This window comes from Bos indicus x Bos taurus, chromosome 13 (assembly GCF_003369695.1).
Source record: "Bos indicus x Bos taurus breed Angus x Brahman F1 hybrid chromosome 13, Bos_hybrid_MaternalHap_v2.0, whole genome shotgun sequence".
Lineage (NCBI taxonomy): Eukaryota > Metazoa > Chordata > Mammalia > Artiodactyla > Bovidae > Bos > Bos indicus x Bos taurus.
In genome coordinates, this window is record NC_040088.1 from 23,588,815 (window position 1) to 23,607,114 (window position 18,300).

The 18,300-nt window shown below is 46.3% G+C and overlaps 1 protein-coding gene across 7 annotated transcripts in view; it reads left to right on the plus strand.

Moving 5' to 3' along the window:
• The window catches only part of SNPH (syntaphilin), a 45,349-nt gene that overhangs the window by 13,932 nt on the left and 13,117 nt on the right, over positions 1 to 18,300 (plus strand). The window contains exon 1 of one of the 7 annotated variants that reach the window (XM_027558948.1): positions 16,469 to 17,745. The exons of the other annotated variants lie outside the window; for them this stretch is intronic. Coding sequence (XP_027414749.1) covers positions 17,703 to 17,745 — 43 coding nt within the window. The 5' untranslated portion in view covers positions 16,469 to 17,702. Of the gene's footprint in view, positions 1 to 16,468; positions 17,746 to 18,300 lie in introns of those variants that run through there. 7 annotated transcript variants of the gene reach the window in all.

The following is an 18,300-nucleotide window of genomic DNA, read 5'->3' on the forward strand; positions in this document are numbered from 1 at the left end:
CCTCTGCTCATTTCTTCCAGCCCACTCTCAGCAGAACTGGTACAGGGTTGCCTTCCATGCTCTAAACCTGAGGTTGTCCTTCCTCTGCTCATAACTTTTTACTGTAGCCTCAAAAGGTGCTCCCACAGCACCCAATCTCCCCTCTGCTCCCTCTGGGCCCTACACTGTCTGACCGGTGTGCCCAGCCCCTTGTCTCTGCCCTCCTCCCGCAGGCCTCTGGAATGTTGACTCCCGCCCCCTGTGCTCAACCTGGAATGATCCCCACAGACAGCTCTGCATCCACCCGCAGAAACCTGCTCCTGAGTTCTGCAGAGACTTTCCATCCTCTTCCCAGCCCCTCCCTGACACACACTCTGATTACTGGGACCACTGGGGAGAACCCAGTGCACATAGACACTTGGTAAACATTGACCAAAATGGCCTTGCCAGAGCTGCCACACAGATAAGAAGGGCTGTGAGTAGGAGAGAGAGAAAGCTTGAGGGGGCATGGAGGTAGGCCACTTTTGAGCTCAGGCTCTCCAGGAGGCCTCAGTTTCCCTCTTTGCCATGTGGGGATGAGGACACGTCACTAGCCAAAGAGATGCAGAAAGACCATCTTGGGTAATTCTTGTGTTTGAACTGGAACTCCTTGCCTTTTAGGAGACAGAACTAAGTGCCTGTGGTTTTATCGAGGGGAAATACAGCTGCTGTGCATATGTTTTGGGGGGAGAATCAACTGGCAACTCAACTCTTTAGCAAAGCAGTTTGCAGCATATTCATACTCTTTAACCCTATAAATCTCTCCTGGGGATTCATCCTGAGGAAATAATTCTAAATACAGAAAAACATTTATGCACGAAGATGCCTACTGTGGCATCCTTTTTGAGAGTGAAAAAGTCTAAATGTTTAACAAAAGGGGATGTTAAGGATAACCATGATGGAGCCATGACATGGACTATTATATAGCCCATAAGATACTTTTCATAAAGAAAATGCCATATCATGGGCAATTCATAAACTGTGTTAAATTTTTGAAAGATACAAAGATGCCTCTCTACCATGGCTATAACTATGTAAAAATAACACCCCCACCACCACCCCCCACCAACCAATACAGTTTTCCTTTTATGCTTAGAAAAAACTAGAAGGAGCAACAGTAAAATTAATCAGTGGTTTATCTTTGAGTAGCAAAACTGGAGGGTTTTTTTTTTTAAGGTGCATGCTACTTTTATAGTTGGAATGTGTTAGTTCCTCAGTCATCTCCAGCTCTTTGCAACCTCATGGACTGTAGCCAACCAGGCTCCTCTGTCCATGGAATTCTCCAGGCAAGAATACTGGAGTGGGTTGCCATGCCCTTCTCCAGGGGATCTTCCTGACCCAGGGATCAAACCAGGGTGTCTCGCATTGCAGGCAGATTCTTTACCATCTGAGCCACCAGCAAAGCCCTATAGCTATAGTAACAATATTCATAAATAGAGCTATATTTAAAATTTAAAAATTATCCAGTTGTAGCTAATTTGTGACCTTCTTGGGATGAGTTATGTCTCTGGGCCTTGGTTTATAAAATAAGGAAATGGAATTATGGCTCATTGGGTAGTGTGTGCCAGGATTCTTCACAAGCATTATCTGATTAAAATTCCCAATGGAAACTCCATGTTGCAGATGAGGAAGCCAAAGGCCATGGTCAGTCCTCTGCTGAGAATTAAGTTTCCAGATGGATTCTGCCCTTAGAAAAGCCCCTGCTCTGTACGCCTCCTCAAGGGCCCCTGTGATTATGAAGATGTTTGTGTGCTCCGGAGAAAAGTCAGGAAGAGGGACACCTGAGAGCCTTGTGTCAACACAGCCAAGAAGAGTTTAGCTTATATAGTCAGGAGGCGGTGTTTGCCAGCAGGTGAGGAGGAGAGAACTTTGTGCTAACTGAAGCCAGAGCTGTTGGTCTCTGCTTCACCTTTCTGCCCCAGCAGACTTCTCCTAAGCAGAATTTGCCCTTCAGCCCAAGTCCCCATTCCGTGTTCCCAACTTCCCTGTATGTCCAGTGCCCTGGGTTCAGAACTGCAAGGGTTCGAGTCTCAGCTCCACCAGTTCATCCTGGGGCTTTGGGCAAGGGCCACCCCTTCCCCCAACCTCACATCCTCTACCTACAAAATGGGATCAGGCTAGACTAGAGATTCCAAACTCCAATACCAGATAGCTAACAACAACAACAAAAAAAACCCAGGTAAAGAGCAAGAGTGCAGGTGAGAATTGACCAAAAGGAGCCACTTTTCAGCCTCAGTCACTCACTGCTCTGCAGGAATGCGGGCACAGAGCCACAGGATCTTTGGGGTTAAGACAGGCTGGGAAATCTCCAGGTTTTTTAAGTATGAAATCTTTCAAGTTATAAACGTTGACTGAAAATAAAATGCATACAAATGCAGGCCAAAGCAAACTGGTCTATTTGCATGATATAGCCTGTGGGCTGCCAGTTTGGGACCTCTGGACTTTCCTGCCTCTGAGCACCCTCTGGCTTTGACCCTGTCAGCTTAGAAAGTGTTCACAACCTAAAAGTTGAGAGTTATGTTTCATTTGGTGGGGATTTTTAGGACTTCAAGCCCAAGAGACAGCATCTCAAGTTACCCTGAGACAACGGTTCTGAGGAGGCAAGGGAAGGAGCCAGATTATACAGAAGTTTTGCAACAAAGGACAGGCAGTCTGAACATCAAAAGATTGTTGTTAATTAAAGAAAGCTGAATATCCCAAGTTAAGGAATTTAGTGCTTTTCTATTTTGGGGAAGATGCAAGAGTCTTGGCTCACTGAAATCGTTCATATATATTTTTTTTCTATATTTTTGGCTGTGCTGAAATCATCATTCTTTTGATTTGCACTTCAGCTATCTGGGGCCAATATTCTGTTTTCAAGCCTTGAGTTCCTCAGGGCTCACAGTAGAGAGTGGCTGCAGTCTGATGGCTGCTAGGTGGCAGGTATCCTCCACCTTCCTGAGTTTCCTTAGGGCTCAGTGGCTTGGAAGGCTCCCTACCATTGCTGATGACTGTGACACCCTTGTTTACTGATACGACATGAAATATTCCATTTCTCAAGCCTCTGGTTCCTGGACTCCTAGCCTCAGGTATCCCTAGAAGTAACACTGGGCAGAGTGAAGCCCAGGTCTGTGAGAACAAGGAGGCCAGTGTGCTAAGGAGGAGGCCCTAAGTTTGACTCCTGGGCCCCCACACATGCCCTGGATAGATTGTTATTGTTGCCATTCAGTCACTAAGTCATGTCCAACTCTCTGGGACTCCATGGACTGTAGCATGCCAGGCTCCCCTGTCCTTCACTATCTCCTGGAGTTTGCTTAAATTCATGTCCACTGAGTTAGTGATGCTATCTAACCATCTCATCCTCTGCCACCCTTTTGTCCTTTTGCCTTCAACCTTTCCCAGCATCAGGGTGTTTTCCAATGAGTCAGCTCTTCACATTAGGTGGCCCAAGTATCAGAGCTTCAGCTTCAGCATCAGTCCTTCCAATGAATATTCAGAGTTGATTTCCTTTAAGATTAACTGGTTTGATCTCCTTGCTGGCCAAGCGACTCTCAAGAGTCTTCTCCAGCATCACAGTTTGAAAGCATCAATTCTTCAGCCCTCAGCCTTCTTTATGGACCAGCCATCACGTCTGTACATGACTACTGGAATAGATAACAAGGGCCTTAAAAGGCCCTGTCCTGTTGCTTGCTGCAAACCCTGTCCTCTCTGTGGCTTGTGGTGTGCTTGGCCCTGTGCTTGGCAACTTAACATGCACAGGCCCACTTCACCATGTGACAGTGATTAACCTCATGTGGACATAAGGAAACTGGCCCTGATTATGACTGGCCTCCAGGCACACAGCTCCCCTCTGAGCTGGGATTTGAACCCAGGGGCATCTTGCTCTACCCTCTGAGTTCCTGCCTTTATTCCTTAGCCCCTCAGAATGCTTGGTTTGTGCTGGTGCTGATGGCCGTGTTGAGTACATGGACTGCACACACACAGATGAGCATAGTTATATGTGTGTACTAGTGAGCACATGAATACAACTCGACCTGTTTTGTGCAAATCTGTGTCCTTGGCACCTATGCTTAGAACAGTCAATTCTTATTTGCAATAGTCATGTTCTGTCACTATAAACCAACTGGGAACCCTGAATTGGTGCGAAACCATTGCTCCCGAGGGAAAACAGAGTTAGGATCCTGGAAGTCTCTTGTTACATTTTCATCAATTGATCAATAAAACCTTGTTTTATTTATTTGTGTTTCTGTTTTAAGACAGCGCCTTTACTATACATTGTTGATACATTCACATTGAGTTTGTGCCAGCAACCCTGTAACTCACACCTCAGGGAAGCTTATCTGACACTTATCTTCTCTGTAAGGCACCTAACAGCCTTCCTGAGCTTAGGAGCACTGGACAGCACTTCAGCTCTGTACTTGCAGGCCATTTTAAATAGCAAAGTCACCCTGCAAAAAAAAAAGCACAAAACTGTTAAAACATGGCTCTAAATAGCCACAAACAGACATTTGTTTTTAAGAAATGAAACAAGCCAAGTGAAGTATGTATATTTTTAATAACTGGGTACTTCTGGTGACTCCAGTTTGAAACACTAGTTTTTTATGAGATTTTATTTTCAAAGAAAGAAAGAAAAGAAATAAGAAGGTTGCCTTGTTCCACCTGAGCTGGGAATGTGGGCATCAGGCAACTAACAGGGCTTGTAAATAAATGCTTACCAGGTACGTGAATTCACACGTATGAATTCCCACTATGGACTCCCCAGACAATGAGGATCCACTGTGACGTATCTTTCACTTTTCTCTGAGGGGTGCTATTAGGATTTGGGATTGTTGACACAGCGAATTGGGTTTTCTGCGTGGGGAGATGTATCAGGTTGGCCAAAAAGGTCGTTCGGGTTTTTGTAGCAGATGTTCTGGAAAGACCTGAATGAACTTTTTGGCCAACCCAATAATCTGGAGGGGCAGCTGGGATGGTTTGAGTTCTACTCTCAGCATTACCACCTACTTGCCGCCTGCCCTCATGCAAGTTCGCTGGTTTCTGGAGCCTGAGCTTCCTTGGTGGTAAAACAGAGAGAATACCCTGTAATATAAGGGTGAATTGACAGGATGAATGTGGGGCACGCAGGACAGTGCCTGGCAAGAGACTGGTTACATGGCAGCTTTCAAACTGCTGCTTTCATGCCTTCCTTTAAGATACGGGTTTTAAGAGTTCTGCCCTCAAGGCGCTGCTAGATATTACGGATATGAAGATAGATAAAACCCTGGCTTACAAAGCAATTATTCTTCAATTTAAAAAAAAATAATTTTTTTTTTAAAAACCTAGGCTTACAAATCTAGCAGGAGAGACAAGCCCACCTAAATAGGACACCATGTGTGAAAAGGACTAAAGTAACAAACTAAGTACTGTTAAACTTTTTTTTGCACCATTTGACTTGCTTCAGATCAGATCACATCAGATCAGTCGCTCAGTTGTGTCCGACTCTTTGCGACCCCATGAATCACAGCACACCAGGCCTCCCTGTCCATCACCAACTCCTGGAGTTCCCTGAGACTCACGTCCATCGAGTCAGTGATGCCATCCAGCCATCTCATCCTCTGTCGTCCCCTTCTCCTCTTGCCCCCAATCCCTCCCAGCATCAGAGTCTTTTCCAATGAGTCAACTCTTCGCATGAGGTGGCCAAAGTACTGGAGTTTCAGCTTTAGCATCATTCCTTCCAAAGAAATCCCAGGGCTGATCTCCTTCAGAATGGACTGGTTGGATCTCCTTGCAGTCCAAGGGACTCTCAAGAGTCTTCTCCAACACCACAGTTCAAAAGCATCAATTCTTCGGTGCTCAGCCTTCTTCACAGTCCAACTCTCACATCCATACATGACCACAGGAAAAACCATAGCCTTGACTAGATGAACCTTTGTTGGCAAAGTAATGTCTCTGCTTTTGAATATGCTATCTAGGTTGGTCATAACTTTCCTTCCAAGGAGTAAGCGTCTTTTAATTTCATGGCTGCAGTCACCATTTGCAGTGATTTTGGAGCCCAGAAAAATAAAGTCTGACACTGTTTCCCCATCTATTTCCCATGAAGTGATGGGACCGGATGCCATGATCTTCGTTTTCTGAATGTTGAGCTTTAAGCCAACTTTTTCACTCTCCTCTTTCACTTTCATCAAGAGGCTTTTTAGTTCCTCTTCACTTTCTGCCATAAGGGTGGTGTCATCTGCATATCTGAGGTTATTGATATTTCTCCTGGCAATCTTGATTCCAGCTTGTGTTTCTTCCAGTCCAGCGTTTCTCATGATGTACTCTGCATATAAGTTAAATAAACAGGGTGACAATATACAGCTTGACATACTCCTTTTCCTATTTGGAACCAGTCTGTTGTTCCATGTCCAGTTCTAACTGTTGCTTCCTGACCTGCATACAGATTTCTCAAGAGGCAGGTCAGGTGGTCTGGTATTCCCATCTCTTTCAGAATTTTCCACAGTTTATTGTGATCCACACAGTCAAAGGCTTTGGCATAGTCAATAAAGCAGAAATAGATGTTTTTCTGGAACTCTCTTGCTTTTTCCATGATCCAGCGAATGTCGGCAATTTGATCTCTGGTTCCTCTGCCTTTTCTAAAACCAGCTTGAACATCAGGAAGTTCACGGTTCACATATTGCTGAAGCCTGGCTTGGAGAATTTTGAGCATTACTTTACTAGCGTGTGAGATGAGTGCAATTGTGCGGTAGTTTGAGCATTCTTGAAGCCTGCTTTTACCTGGGTGGTGACATCAATCCAAGTGAATGCAGAACCACTAATTCATTCAGAAAATATTTGAGGGCATGCGGGGTGCCAGGCACTAATCTAGATGCTGGGAACTATATAAAGAACAAAATGGGCAAATATTCTTACCTTCCTGGAGCTTGTGTTCTAGAGACAATAAACAAAATATGTAAATGTATGAGCTGTAGCGGGACTATGGAGAAAACAAAGCAAGGGAAGAAACAGAGGGCCCCCTGAAACACAAACTATGATAATATTCCAGAGGAAGATTTTAAGGTGGGATAAAAATGTAACATATATGAATAACATTAAGAATAAGACTTCTTTTTTTTTTTTTGACTCAGGAATTTTTTTTTTAGAATAAGACTTCTTAAGATTTATTTATTGTATTTTTTTGGCTGTGGTGGATCTTTGTTGCTGCACCTGGGCTTTCTCTAGTTGCGAAGAGTGGGGGCTTCTCTTTGTCGTGGTGCGTGGATTTCTCACTGCAGTGGCTTCTCTTGATCAGGGCACAGGCTCTAGGCACATAGGCTTTAATAAGTGTGGCTCATGGGCTCAGTAGTTGCAACTCATGGGGTCCAGAGCACCAGCTCAGGAGTTGTGCACACACTTAGTTGCTCCCCGGCACGTGGGATCTTCCTGGATCAGGGGTTGAACATGTGTCCCCTGCATTGCAAAGCAGATTCTTAACCACTAGACCACCAGGGAAGCCCAAGAATAAGACTGTTTAGATGAATAAATAAATATTGCGTGTGGAGTGCTTTCCTTGCTAGGCATTTCACATATATAATAGCTAATTACACACATACAATTGCTAATCATGACTGTACTCATGCACAACTGTAGTTACCTCCATTTTACAGATAAGGAGACTGAGGTTTAGAGAAATAAAGTGGGATTCTCACTGTCATGAAGATAGTGGATGGTTCAGTTTGGAATTCAGATCCAGACTTATTATCTGAGCCCAAAGTCATGTCTTTCTGTTAAATTAGTCTCTTAGCAAAGGGGAAAAGCTCATTCTGAGACAAAGGGATTTTAATATAGATGTAGATGTTTACAGAATCTCCCCTTTAAAACATTTTTAAATGCTCACTTTAGCTAAAATAAGGGGTAGAGCAGCTTCTCTGGGGCTTCCCTGGTGGCTCAGACAGTAAAGAATCTGCCTGCAATGCCAGAGACCTAGAACTGTGTTCCAATTTGAGTCAAAAGATATTGGCTACCTGGAAGCCAATACTTATTGAAGAATCCCAAGGATTCATCAATTTGGAAAAAAGAATTCTAGGTGGCTCAGATGGTAAAGAATCTGCCTGACAATACAGAAGACATAAGAGATGTGGCTTCCATCCCTGGATCAGGAAGATCCCCTGGAGAAGGAAATGGCAACCTATTCCAGTATTCTTGCCTGGAGAATTCCAAGGACAGAAGAGCCTGGCAGGCTACAGTCCCTGGGATCACAAAAGAGTCGGACACTACTGAGCAACTAACACATACACACACACGCACACACACACACACACATACACACACACACAGCTTCTCCAGAGTAGGAAGTCTTTTGGGAACAGGGGTTTATAATTACCCACCCACTTCCAGAAAGTGTGAGCTATTTTGGGGGCTGTCAAAAGCCTTGGATCTTGGTGAAGGCAAGAGAATTCAGCTTGAGAATGGATGTGCCATTGGAAATCAGCTGGGTAGGAGTCAGCTGCCAAGGATGGCAGGGAAGCTGGCAGCTGGAGAAAGAAGGAGGGCCTGGGAGGAGAGGTGAAGGATGCTGATGTAGGATCGGCATGGCCCCCAGGCCAAGAAACAGTTAGGTGAACCAGGCCTGTGTCTCCAAGCCCCCAGGAGCCTCCGGAAGATAGATGAGACTTGGCTTCCAACAGAAGCAACATGCCCAGAGTGATTGGTGTGATTGGAATCAGCTGGCCCACCTTCAGTCTCCTGTCCCCTGGCCCTGCATCTCACATCATGGCCTCTGGGAAGTCTTTGGTTTTATGTTTTAGGAAATGTGGCCGTTGGACTAGGTTGTCATGAAATCCAGGAGAGAGGGTGGGAGAAAAAATGCAAAACACATTGTGAGCTTCGGTGGTTCCCTGGTTTGGATACACAGAAAGAGAAGCTCTCTCTTCTCAGGTTGGGTGGGGCTATCTCCATGGAAAGGCGCTGTGGTCCTGGGCAGATCAGATCATATCTGTACATCCTTCTAGCCTTTGGTCCTTGTGTTCCATGGGTCTTTCAGTCTCATGTCAGCAGAGCATAGCACACACAGGGCAACTTGGGTGAGCTCTGAGAGAACCGTCTTTCCTTTACCCTGGGACCCTCATTGCAGGTTCACAATGGGCAGTCCTCTATCCCTACAGCAAATCCCATGCCATAATGTTTCTTTTAGCAGTCATTTTAGGGAGATCTTTATTTATCCTGAAGAATTAGTCTGCTTCCCACTCTCCCTTAACTATAAGAATAAGAAAACTGGGCATAATTTCTCTTTTTGCTTTGGTGGACAGGAAGCTCGGAGTGGACCCTGAACCTCATTATTGCCAACATGTTTGTATGTGTGGTCAGGCTGGAGTATCCCCTTCTTCCACAGGCCTCAGTTTCAGTGTATATTTTGCTGTGTCATTTGTGAGCTGCCTTAAAGTTGGTGAGATTTCTGTCTTACCCTCGCTTTCTTTCCATGACTTCTTTACTCAAAAAGCTAACTTTTGTTCTTATTTTATCAAACTTCTCAGTTCAGCCACTCAGTCATGTCCGACTCTTTGCAACCCCATGGACTGCAGCATGCCAGGCCTCCCCGTCCATCACCAACTCCTGGATCTTGCTCAAACTCATGTCCATCGAGTCCGTGATGCCCTCCAACCATCTCCTCTGTTGTCCCCTTCTCCTCCTGCCTTCAATTTTTCTAAGCCTCAGGGTCTTTTCCAATGAGTCACTTCTTTGCATCAGGTGGCCAAAGTATTGGAGTTTCAGCTTCAGCATCAGTCCTTCCAATGAATATTCAGGACTGATTTTCTTTAGGATTAACTAGTTTGATCTCCTTGCAGTCCAAGGGACTCTCAAGAATCTTCTCGAACACCACAGTTCAAAAGCATCAGTTCTTCACTGCTCAACTTTCTTTATGCTCTCACATCCATACATGAGTACTGGAAAAACCATAACTTTGACTAGACAGACCTTTGTTGGCAAAGTAATATCTCTGCTTTTTAATATGCTGTCTAGGTTGGTCATAGCTTTTCTTCCAAGGAGCAAGCGTCCTTTAATTTCATGGCTGCAGTCACCATCCGCAGTATTGTGGAGCCCAAGAAAATAAAGTCTGTCACTGTTTCCATTGTTTTCCCATCTATTTGCCATGAAGTGATGGGACCAGATGCCATGATCTTAGTTTTCTGAATGTTGAGTTTTAAGCCAACTTTTTCACTCTCCTCTTTCATTTTCATCAAGAGGCTCTATAGTTCTTCTTCGCTTTCTGCCATAAAGGTGGTGTCATCTGCATATCTGAGGTTATTGATATTTCTCCCGGCAATCTTGATTCCAGCTTGTGCTTCACCTAGCCCAGCATTTCTCTAGCCCAAAGTGCATGATGTACTCTGCATATAAGTTAAATAAGCAGGGTGACAATATACAGCCTTGACATATTCCTTTCCCAATTTGAAACCAGACTGTTGTTCCATGTCCAGTTCTAACTGTTGCTTCTTGACCTGCATACAGATTTCTCAGGAGGCCAATAAGGTGCTCTGATATTCCCATCTCTTGAAGAATGTTCCACAGTTTGTTGTGATCCACACAAAGGCTTTGGCATAGTCAATAAAGCAGAAATAGATGTTTTTCTGGAACTCCCTTGCTTTTTTGATGATCCAGCGGATGTTGGCAATTTGATCTCTGGTTCCTTGGCCTTTTCTAAATCCAGCTTGAACATCTGGAAGGTCACGGTTCACCTACTGTTGAAGGCTGTCTTGGAGAATTTTGAGCATTACTTTGCTAGCGTGTGAGATGAGTTCAATTGTGCAACAGTTTGAGCATTATTTGGCACTGCCTTTCTTTGGATTTGGAATGAAAACTGACCTTTCCCAGTCCTATGGCCACTGCTGAGTTTTCCAAATTTGCTGGCATATTGAGTGCAGCACTTTAACAGAATCATCTTTTAGGATGCTTCTGCCTGGATTCAAATGGGGGTATGGGGTGGAGGCCATAGTGCGGAAGCTTTGTCACTGGAGCCAGGCACTGAACTCCCAGCCCAGACTCTATCCCCTACTTGCTGGGCAACTTTAAACAAACTGCATGCTTTTCCTGGATTTCAGTGTCTCTCTGTAAAATGATGGGTTGTGACAAAGTCTACCCAGGATTCTAGAATTCTGTGAGGGTGTTGGCCCTTGGAGGTACTTGGGGTAAATTTAGGAGAGGTGTGGACACCGACTCAAGGATCCTGAGAACTAAGGCAGAGATCTGAAAAGAAAAGGAGAGAATCCATAGAGTCAGAGGTCCCATCCTGTGAGGCTTTAGAGCTGGAACCTCAGGCAGAGGAGGCAGCGGGGAAAGGAGCCAGGTGATGGCTTGACAGCTCTATCAGCCAGGAAGGCCAGGGAAGCATATGCTGTGTCCAAGGTCACTGGAGGGCCTCCATCTGCCAGGAGCCACTTGCCAGGCATCTGCCCAGCTGGGGCTTGCACTGGGGCCCCTCTGTCCCCCAGGCCTCCCCGTGGCTGTCTGCAGAGGGGCAGCCTTGGCACGCTGGATGGTGGAGGGATAGAAACCAGTGTTGCCCCCTACTGCCCCTCCCCATATAGGAGACCTGGCAGGCATTGCCCTGGAGAGCCAGCCCAGGGCAGTTGGCCTGGCAGAGGGTGCCAGTAATTTCAAGAGTCAGCCCCGTGCCTGCTGGGACTTGACATAAAGCAAAGAATAATACCTCTGAAAAAGGACAGAAGATCCCTTCAAGGTAGTGATATTCGTAGTAATGGCAAAAAATATTCTGTCTTCTGTTTGTCTAAGCACCTCCTCCGTTGCTGCATTCGTTGCCTTGGTTGGATCCTAAAGAGACAGGCAAGGTCAGGAGGGTGGCTCCCACTGAACACGTGTGGCAGCTGAGATTCAGACATGTCAAGGGCCCAAGGTCCCGTACAGTGACCCTGTGATATGGCTTGGGGGGCTGAGGGTCTCTCAGTGCTGGGCTCACACAGCACTTGGTCTAGAGAGCAGGGTGCAGCCAACAGCTGTTGGAAGAGTTGAACACAATGGTCCTCACAATGAGGGCTTCTCCTTTGCCCACACGGCTGATTCCTGGAGGGACGTGGAGAGACTTATGCTGGTTAGGGAGAAGACATGTGAAGAATTTCTTTTTGAATAATCATTCTTGCTGGGCTAACCTCCTGTTTCTATGTCCCACTTTTTTGTCTCAGGAAGTGTATTATTTTATCATCTTTTTATTGAAATATAGTTGATTTATACTATTGTGTTAGTTTCAGATGTACAGCTTAATGATTCAGTATTTTTTCCAATTATATTCCATTCTAGGTTATTAGAATGGGTATAATTCCCTGTGCTTGACAGCAGGGGTTCCCAACCTCTAGGATCTAATGCCTCAGATCTAATCTGGGGCAGAGCTGATTTAATAATAATAGAAACAAAGTGCACAGTAACTGTAATGAGCTTGAATCATCCTGAAAACCATCTCCCCACACTGGTCCATGGAAAAACTGCCTTCCATGAAACGTCTCTGTGGCCAAAAGGGTTGGGGATCACTGCTTTTCAGCACATCCTTGTTACTTATCTATTTTATATACAGTAGTTTGTGTCCCTTAACCCCAGCCTCTAATCTGTCACTTCCCTTTCCCTCTGCCCTTTGGTAACTCCAAGTCTGTTTTCTATATCTGTGAGTATATTTCTGTTTTGTATATAGGTTCATTTGTATTATTATTTAGATTGCAGATATCAGTAATATCACAGATTTGTCCTTCTCTGACATTTCACTAAGCATAATATTCTCTAGGTCCATCCACAGTTGCAAATGGCAACATTTCATTCTTTTTACAGCCGAGTAAGATTCGTTTTATGTGTGTACGTATATATACATATACACCTTTTTAATCTAATCTTCTGTTGATGGGCACTTGCGTTGTTTTCATGTCTTGGCTCTTGTAAATGAGCTGCTGTTGAACATTAGGGTGCCTATGTTTTTTCAAGTCACTGGTTTTTCTGGATATATACCCAGGAGTGGAATTGCTAGATCATATGGTAGTTCTATTTTCAGTTTTTTAAGGAACTTCCACACTGTTTTCCTCAGAGACTGCCTCATTTTACACTGCCACCAAGAGTGTGTGAGGCCTCCCTTTTCTCCACCTGCGATGTCCTCCTTTTATGGAAGCATGAGGAGCACAGGATTTGGGGATGTAACCCCACATGTCTACCATGGTATTTTAGGATCTCCCAGCAAACTAGAATTTTGCTTTTTCATGCAGCATAACAATACATGTCCCAGATCTCTTGCGCTGTGAGACCTTCATGATGCAGTAGAAATGCAGGCACTTGAGACCTAGACGTCCAGGTGTGACCTTGAGTGATCTCAAAAGCTCTGCAGCTTCAGATTTCCCACGTGTCCATGGATCAGTCTCCACCTGGCCTCCCTCCACAGGGAATCTGTGAGAATCAGATGGAGTTGGGGATATTCCAAACCTTCAAACGGGGCAGCCTCGGTCGCCGTCTCCTCCAGGCTCTCAGGGGCACCAGGGCAGCAGCTGCCCTGGGCCCGGCGGCCTGAAGTCAGGTAGAACAGGAGGGCTGCTCTGGTCCCTGTCCGGTCTCTGCTTGCAGAGCCATCCTGGGCCATTCCCTTCCCCTTCTTGGACCATGCCTGTCGTTTTATACCAGTTCATTTGAAATAAATATTATATAGATTATATTTTTTATTGATATATAGCTACATACCATAAAATCCACACTTTTAAATGTATGATACAAAGGATTTTAGCATAGTCACAAAGTTGTATATCTGTCACTGCTTTCTAATTCTAAAACATTTTCATCACTTCCATGCCCACTAGCAGTCATTCCCTACTCCTCCTTCCCCCAGCCCTTGGCAACCGCTAATCTGCTCTCTATCTCTATGGATTTGCCTGTTCTGGACACTTCATACAAATGGAATCACAGCGTGTGGCTTTTGGTGTCTGGCTTCTTTCATTTAGCATAAGACTGTCAAGGTTCATCCATGTTGTTGCATATATTAATACTTCACTCCTTTTTCTGATTAAATGATATTCCACCAAATGTATAAACCATACTTTTTGTCCATTCATCCTTCGATGGACATTTGATTCGGGTCATTTCCTCCTTCTGGCTGTTGTGAACAATGCTGCTATGGACATTTCCTATGTAAGTTTTTGTTTGAACATCTTCTATTCTTTGGGGTAAATATCCACCAGTGGAACTTCTAGGTCATTTGGTAATTCAATGTTTTACTTCTTGAAGAACTGCCAGCCTGTTTTCCACAGCAGCTGTACCATACTGTTTTACATTCCCACCAGCAACACCCAAGGGTTTCAATTTCTCTGCATCCTCACCCCTGTTTATTATCATCTGTGTTTTTGGACATTTCCTATGTAAGTTTTTGTTTGAACATCTTCTATTCTTTGGGGTAAATATCCACCAGTGGAACTTCTAGGTCATTTGGTAATTCAATGTTTTACTTCTTGAAGAACTGCCAGCCTGTTTTCCACAGCAGCTGTACCATACTGTTTTACATTCCCACCAGCAACACCCAAGGGTTTCAATTTCTCTGCATCCTCACCCCTGTTTATTATCATCTGTGTTTTTGATTATAGCCATCCTAGTGGATATGAAGGAGTATCTCATCATGGAAAATATACATTACATAGATGTTTAACCTGCAAACCCAAAAAAGGAGTCTTACTTTGGACCTTCCACAGGTAGAATAGATACAAGAGGAGCCTCTCCAGGTGAAAGGGGGAAGGAGGCCTGAGCCCACAGCCCCTTGCAGTCCCAGGGGCAAGTTCTCTGGGTGGTTTGAAGACCACTGGGCTCCATGCCCTCCAAGCTCTGGGATCTGAGTGTAACCACTGGAGACTACCCAGCATAGCAGACGCCTCCACCCTCACTCCCATCCTGGTTGCCTTGAGAGCCTTCGCAGTGTGTGGCCAAGTTGTGGGTCTGCCCTATGCTGTGCTGGGGTCGCCAAAGTGAGAAGGAGTCCAGTGGCTGCCTCTGTGGCTCCAGCTCTGCAGGCAGCCTGAGTAGGAAACAAGACAGGAGACGTGCTGCTACCGCCTCCCTTTCCGTGTCCAGGAGGAAAGGTCCTGGCTTTTGCTGACAGTGTGGAGAAGCATAGTGGGTGATGAGGTTTTGAAGCCAGGGGAAGTTTACCAAACCCCTCAGCCATAAGCAGCACTCAGAGCACTAACCTGGAGATCCAGAGAGGGAGGCTGGAACACTCCCAGGCCCGTCTTCCACCTGCCGCTTCTCTCTGCATTAGCGTTCTAGGAGCACCAGGCGCTCTGCAGCTTGACAGGTGGAATGTTCTGCCTTCTGGTGTAGTCTTGGCAGAGAGAGGATTTTGCCCAAGTTCTGGTCTGTAGGTTGCATTGCTTTGCTTTCCACAGCTGGGAGAGGCTTGAGTCATCAGACACAGATTGTTCTGTTCCCTTGGATTTTTGGATAGCTTTCTTCTTTTATTGATGGCTAATTCTTTGGGGGGGGGGGGGCGGAGGATAATTTATGGTACATACAGGGACTTTCACTTAGTTAGTATATTAGATTAACCCAAGTGCCTGGTTTCTCCCCCGTGACTCACTGATTGAGTAAAATGCCATCATGTCTCTCTTTGAAGAATGCAGCTTCCTAATTTTACAGATGGAGAAACTGAAACCCAGGGGTTCTAGTCATTGAAAGGGAAGAAAGCATCAATTAGGACTCTATCATTTAATTCACAGCCCTAGAAGCAGAGAATGTTGGATCCAGAACTGTCTTGGAGACCATCTAATCCAACCACTTGGTCTATCATATTTGCCTATTTAACCCATTGTGTTACTAACTGTTGTGTGTTGATTGTGTTTATTTTTATGAAGTTCCCCAGAGGGTGGTGTTCCCTGAGTTTCAACCTAAGCCATGGCATGCTAAGTGGTCAAGAGAGTAAGTGACCGATGGAGTCCCGGGAGGAAAGGCCTGCAGGGCAGATCCTAACACAGAGTGCAGTGTATGCATGAGGACGAGGCAGGGCAGGTGCTGTCGGCTGGGCAGACGGCCTTTGCAAAGACATGGAGCAACAAACAGGGCTTTCCTCGGGGCTCAGCAAGCAGCTGAGAGCTGGCTGGACAGGGTAGAGACGAGAGGGCCTTGAATGCCATGGTCAAGAGTTTTCCCTTAGGCTGTTCTCTCCTTCTGAGATGGCCCACACTCTGTCTGTGGAGTGCGTTTCTCTCTAAATAAATCCAGTTCTTACCTAAAAAGAAAAAAAAATGAGTTATGCCCTAAGTTTTACTTAATTGGGGGCCTCTGATGAATTTCCAGGAGACCCCATGCCCTTTTCTCCATTGTTCCTGGGCTGCCCTGCATTCATTCACGCTAAATTGTGTCTGACTCTTTGAGACCCTATGGACTATAACCCACCAGGCTCCTCTGTCCATTGGATTCTCCAGGCAAGAATACCGGAGTGGGTTGCCATGCCCTCCTCCAGGGGTCTTCCCAACCCAGAAATTGAACCCACATCTCTTATGTCTCCTGCGTTGACAGGCAGGTTCTTTACCACTAGAGCCACCTGGGAAGCCCATGCCCTGAATCAGGCCCTTCTAATTTTTTGATAACCTCCTAACTGGTCTCTCTGCCTCGATTCTTCTTCCCGTCCAGCTATGGTCCACAAACGTGCAGGACTTTCTAAAGTGCAAATCTGATCATGTCCATCCCCATTTTAAGACCCTTCCATGGCTCCCTGTTGCCCACAGGACAAGATTCTGGCTTTCGTGGCGCGGTGTGGTCTGGCCCCACCTCCTTCTGCAGCCTCACTCCCGCTGTGCCCCTGCCTCCACTAGGCCCCCTAGTTTCCCCAAGCAGCCACGCTGTTCTATTGAACTACTCACCGCCTTTGCCCAGGCTTCTCCATCCCTCCCATGCGCTTTCTCTGCCTGGTGAACCCCTGTTAACCCCTTAAGGCCCAGTGTAAATTTCCTTCTGAAGACTCTTTCCCTGACCTTCCTGAAGCCACTATTATCCCTTGAATGTTTCTCTTTCAAAGCTCACATTGCACTGCAGTTACCTACTACCCAAATCCTGGCAGTTCCCATTTTTGTGTGTTCATTGTATGGTGGGCACTGGGCTAAGCCCCCGTGCATGAATTATCCCATCTCATCCTCACAGTAACCATATGAGGAGCTTTCTGTTATACCTACAGATGATGAAGCTGAGGCTTAGAGAAGTGGCATGACTTGCCCAAGGCAGGCAGCTAGAGGATGACAGAGCTGGGATTTGAGCCCAGATTGCTTAGACTATTTCCGACTCTTTCCGTCTCCCAAGCTCCCATTGTTGGGTGTGTGAGGGACTGATGAGAGGGGTGGATCCAACAGGGTTGTCAAGGTGTGGGCAGGATGGGGAAATGGGGCTGGGCTTACCTTGGGGTGGAGATGATGGGCGACTGTCAGCCCAGTTCCCCACATTTAGGGGTTTCCTTTCCACCTTCCATTCCAGTGGCCACCTTGGGATAGGTCTACAGGACTCCAGGCCAAGCAGTTGGCATGGCAACAAACGCCATGGCAACTTACCTCCTCTCTGGGGCTCAGAGGGGAGGGAGGACCTGAGAGAGCACAGGGTGCTCACCAACACTTCTGGGCTAGATCCTGGGGAGGTGACTCCCTTTGGGCCTGGGTATCTTCTGCCCTCCCAGAGGGACTCCAGCCTGCAAGGTCTCATCCCAGCAGGGGAAATGCCACTTCCACCTCTGTCCCAGATGAATGGCTGTCTTTGGCCTCCCAGGAGACTGTCGGCTCCATCCAGGTACAAATGCCATCCCCTTGCCCCACCCCTCCCCAGGCCAGAGAGGAAGGAAGAGGGAGCAAGAGAGGAGGGAGGTGTGGGATTGGTTGCCAAGCAAGGTAGGAATGGGGACAAAGCCTTCATTGTATAAGGCCACACCCAGCTCCAAGGCAAAGCGGGCCTGGTGCCTGCCTCCCAGGACTGGAGCCTAGAGCTCCACCCAGGCTTTGCAAGCTCCTTAGCAACACTCACCAGAGCTAGCTTGGAAGAGCGAGACCTGGCCTCAGCTCTGAGTCCTGCCTCTCTGAAGGTCCTCCTGAAGGCACAGCATCCTCCCAAAAGCCAGAAGTGATGACGGGAGGATGGCCAGTGAAGCCAGGCTGACTGGGGCTAGAGGCCAGGGTCTATTGGACGTGCAGCTGTGCGACCTTGGACCCAAATGTGATAACAGATCCTGCCTCGAAGGATTTTTATTTTGAATAATGGGCCAAGGCACATAATAGCACTCAGCATGGTCACCTGGTAGCAGACAGACGAGGTCTGTCAATGACAGATGATCAAGGGGGAGATGAATTG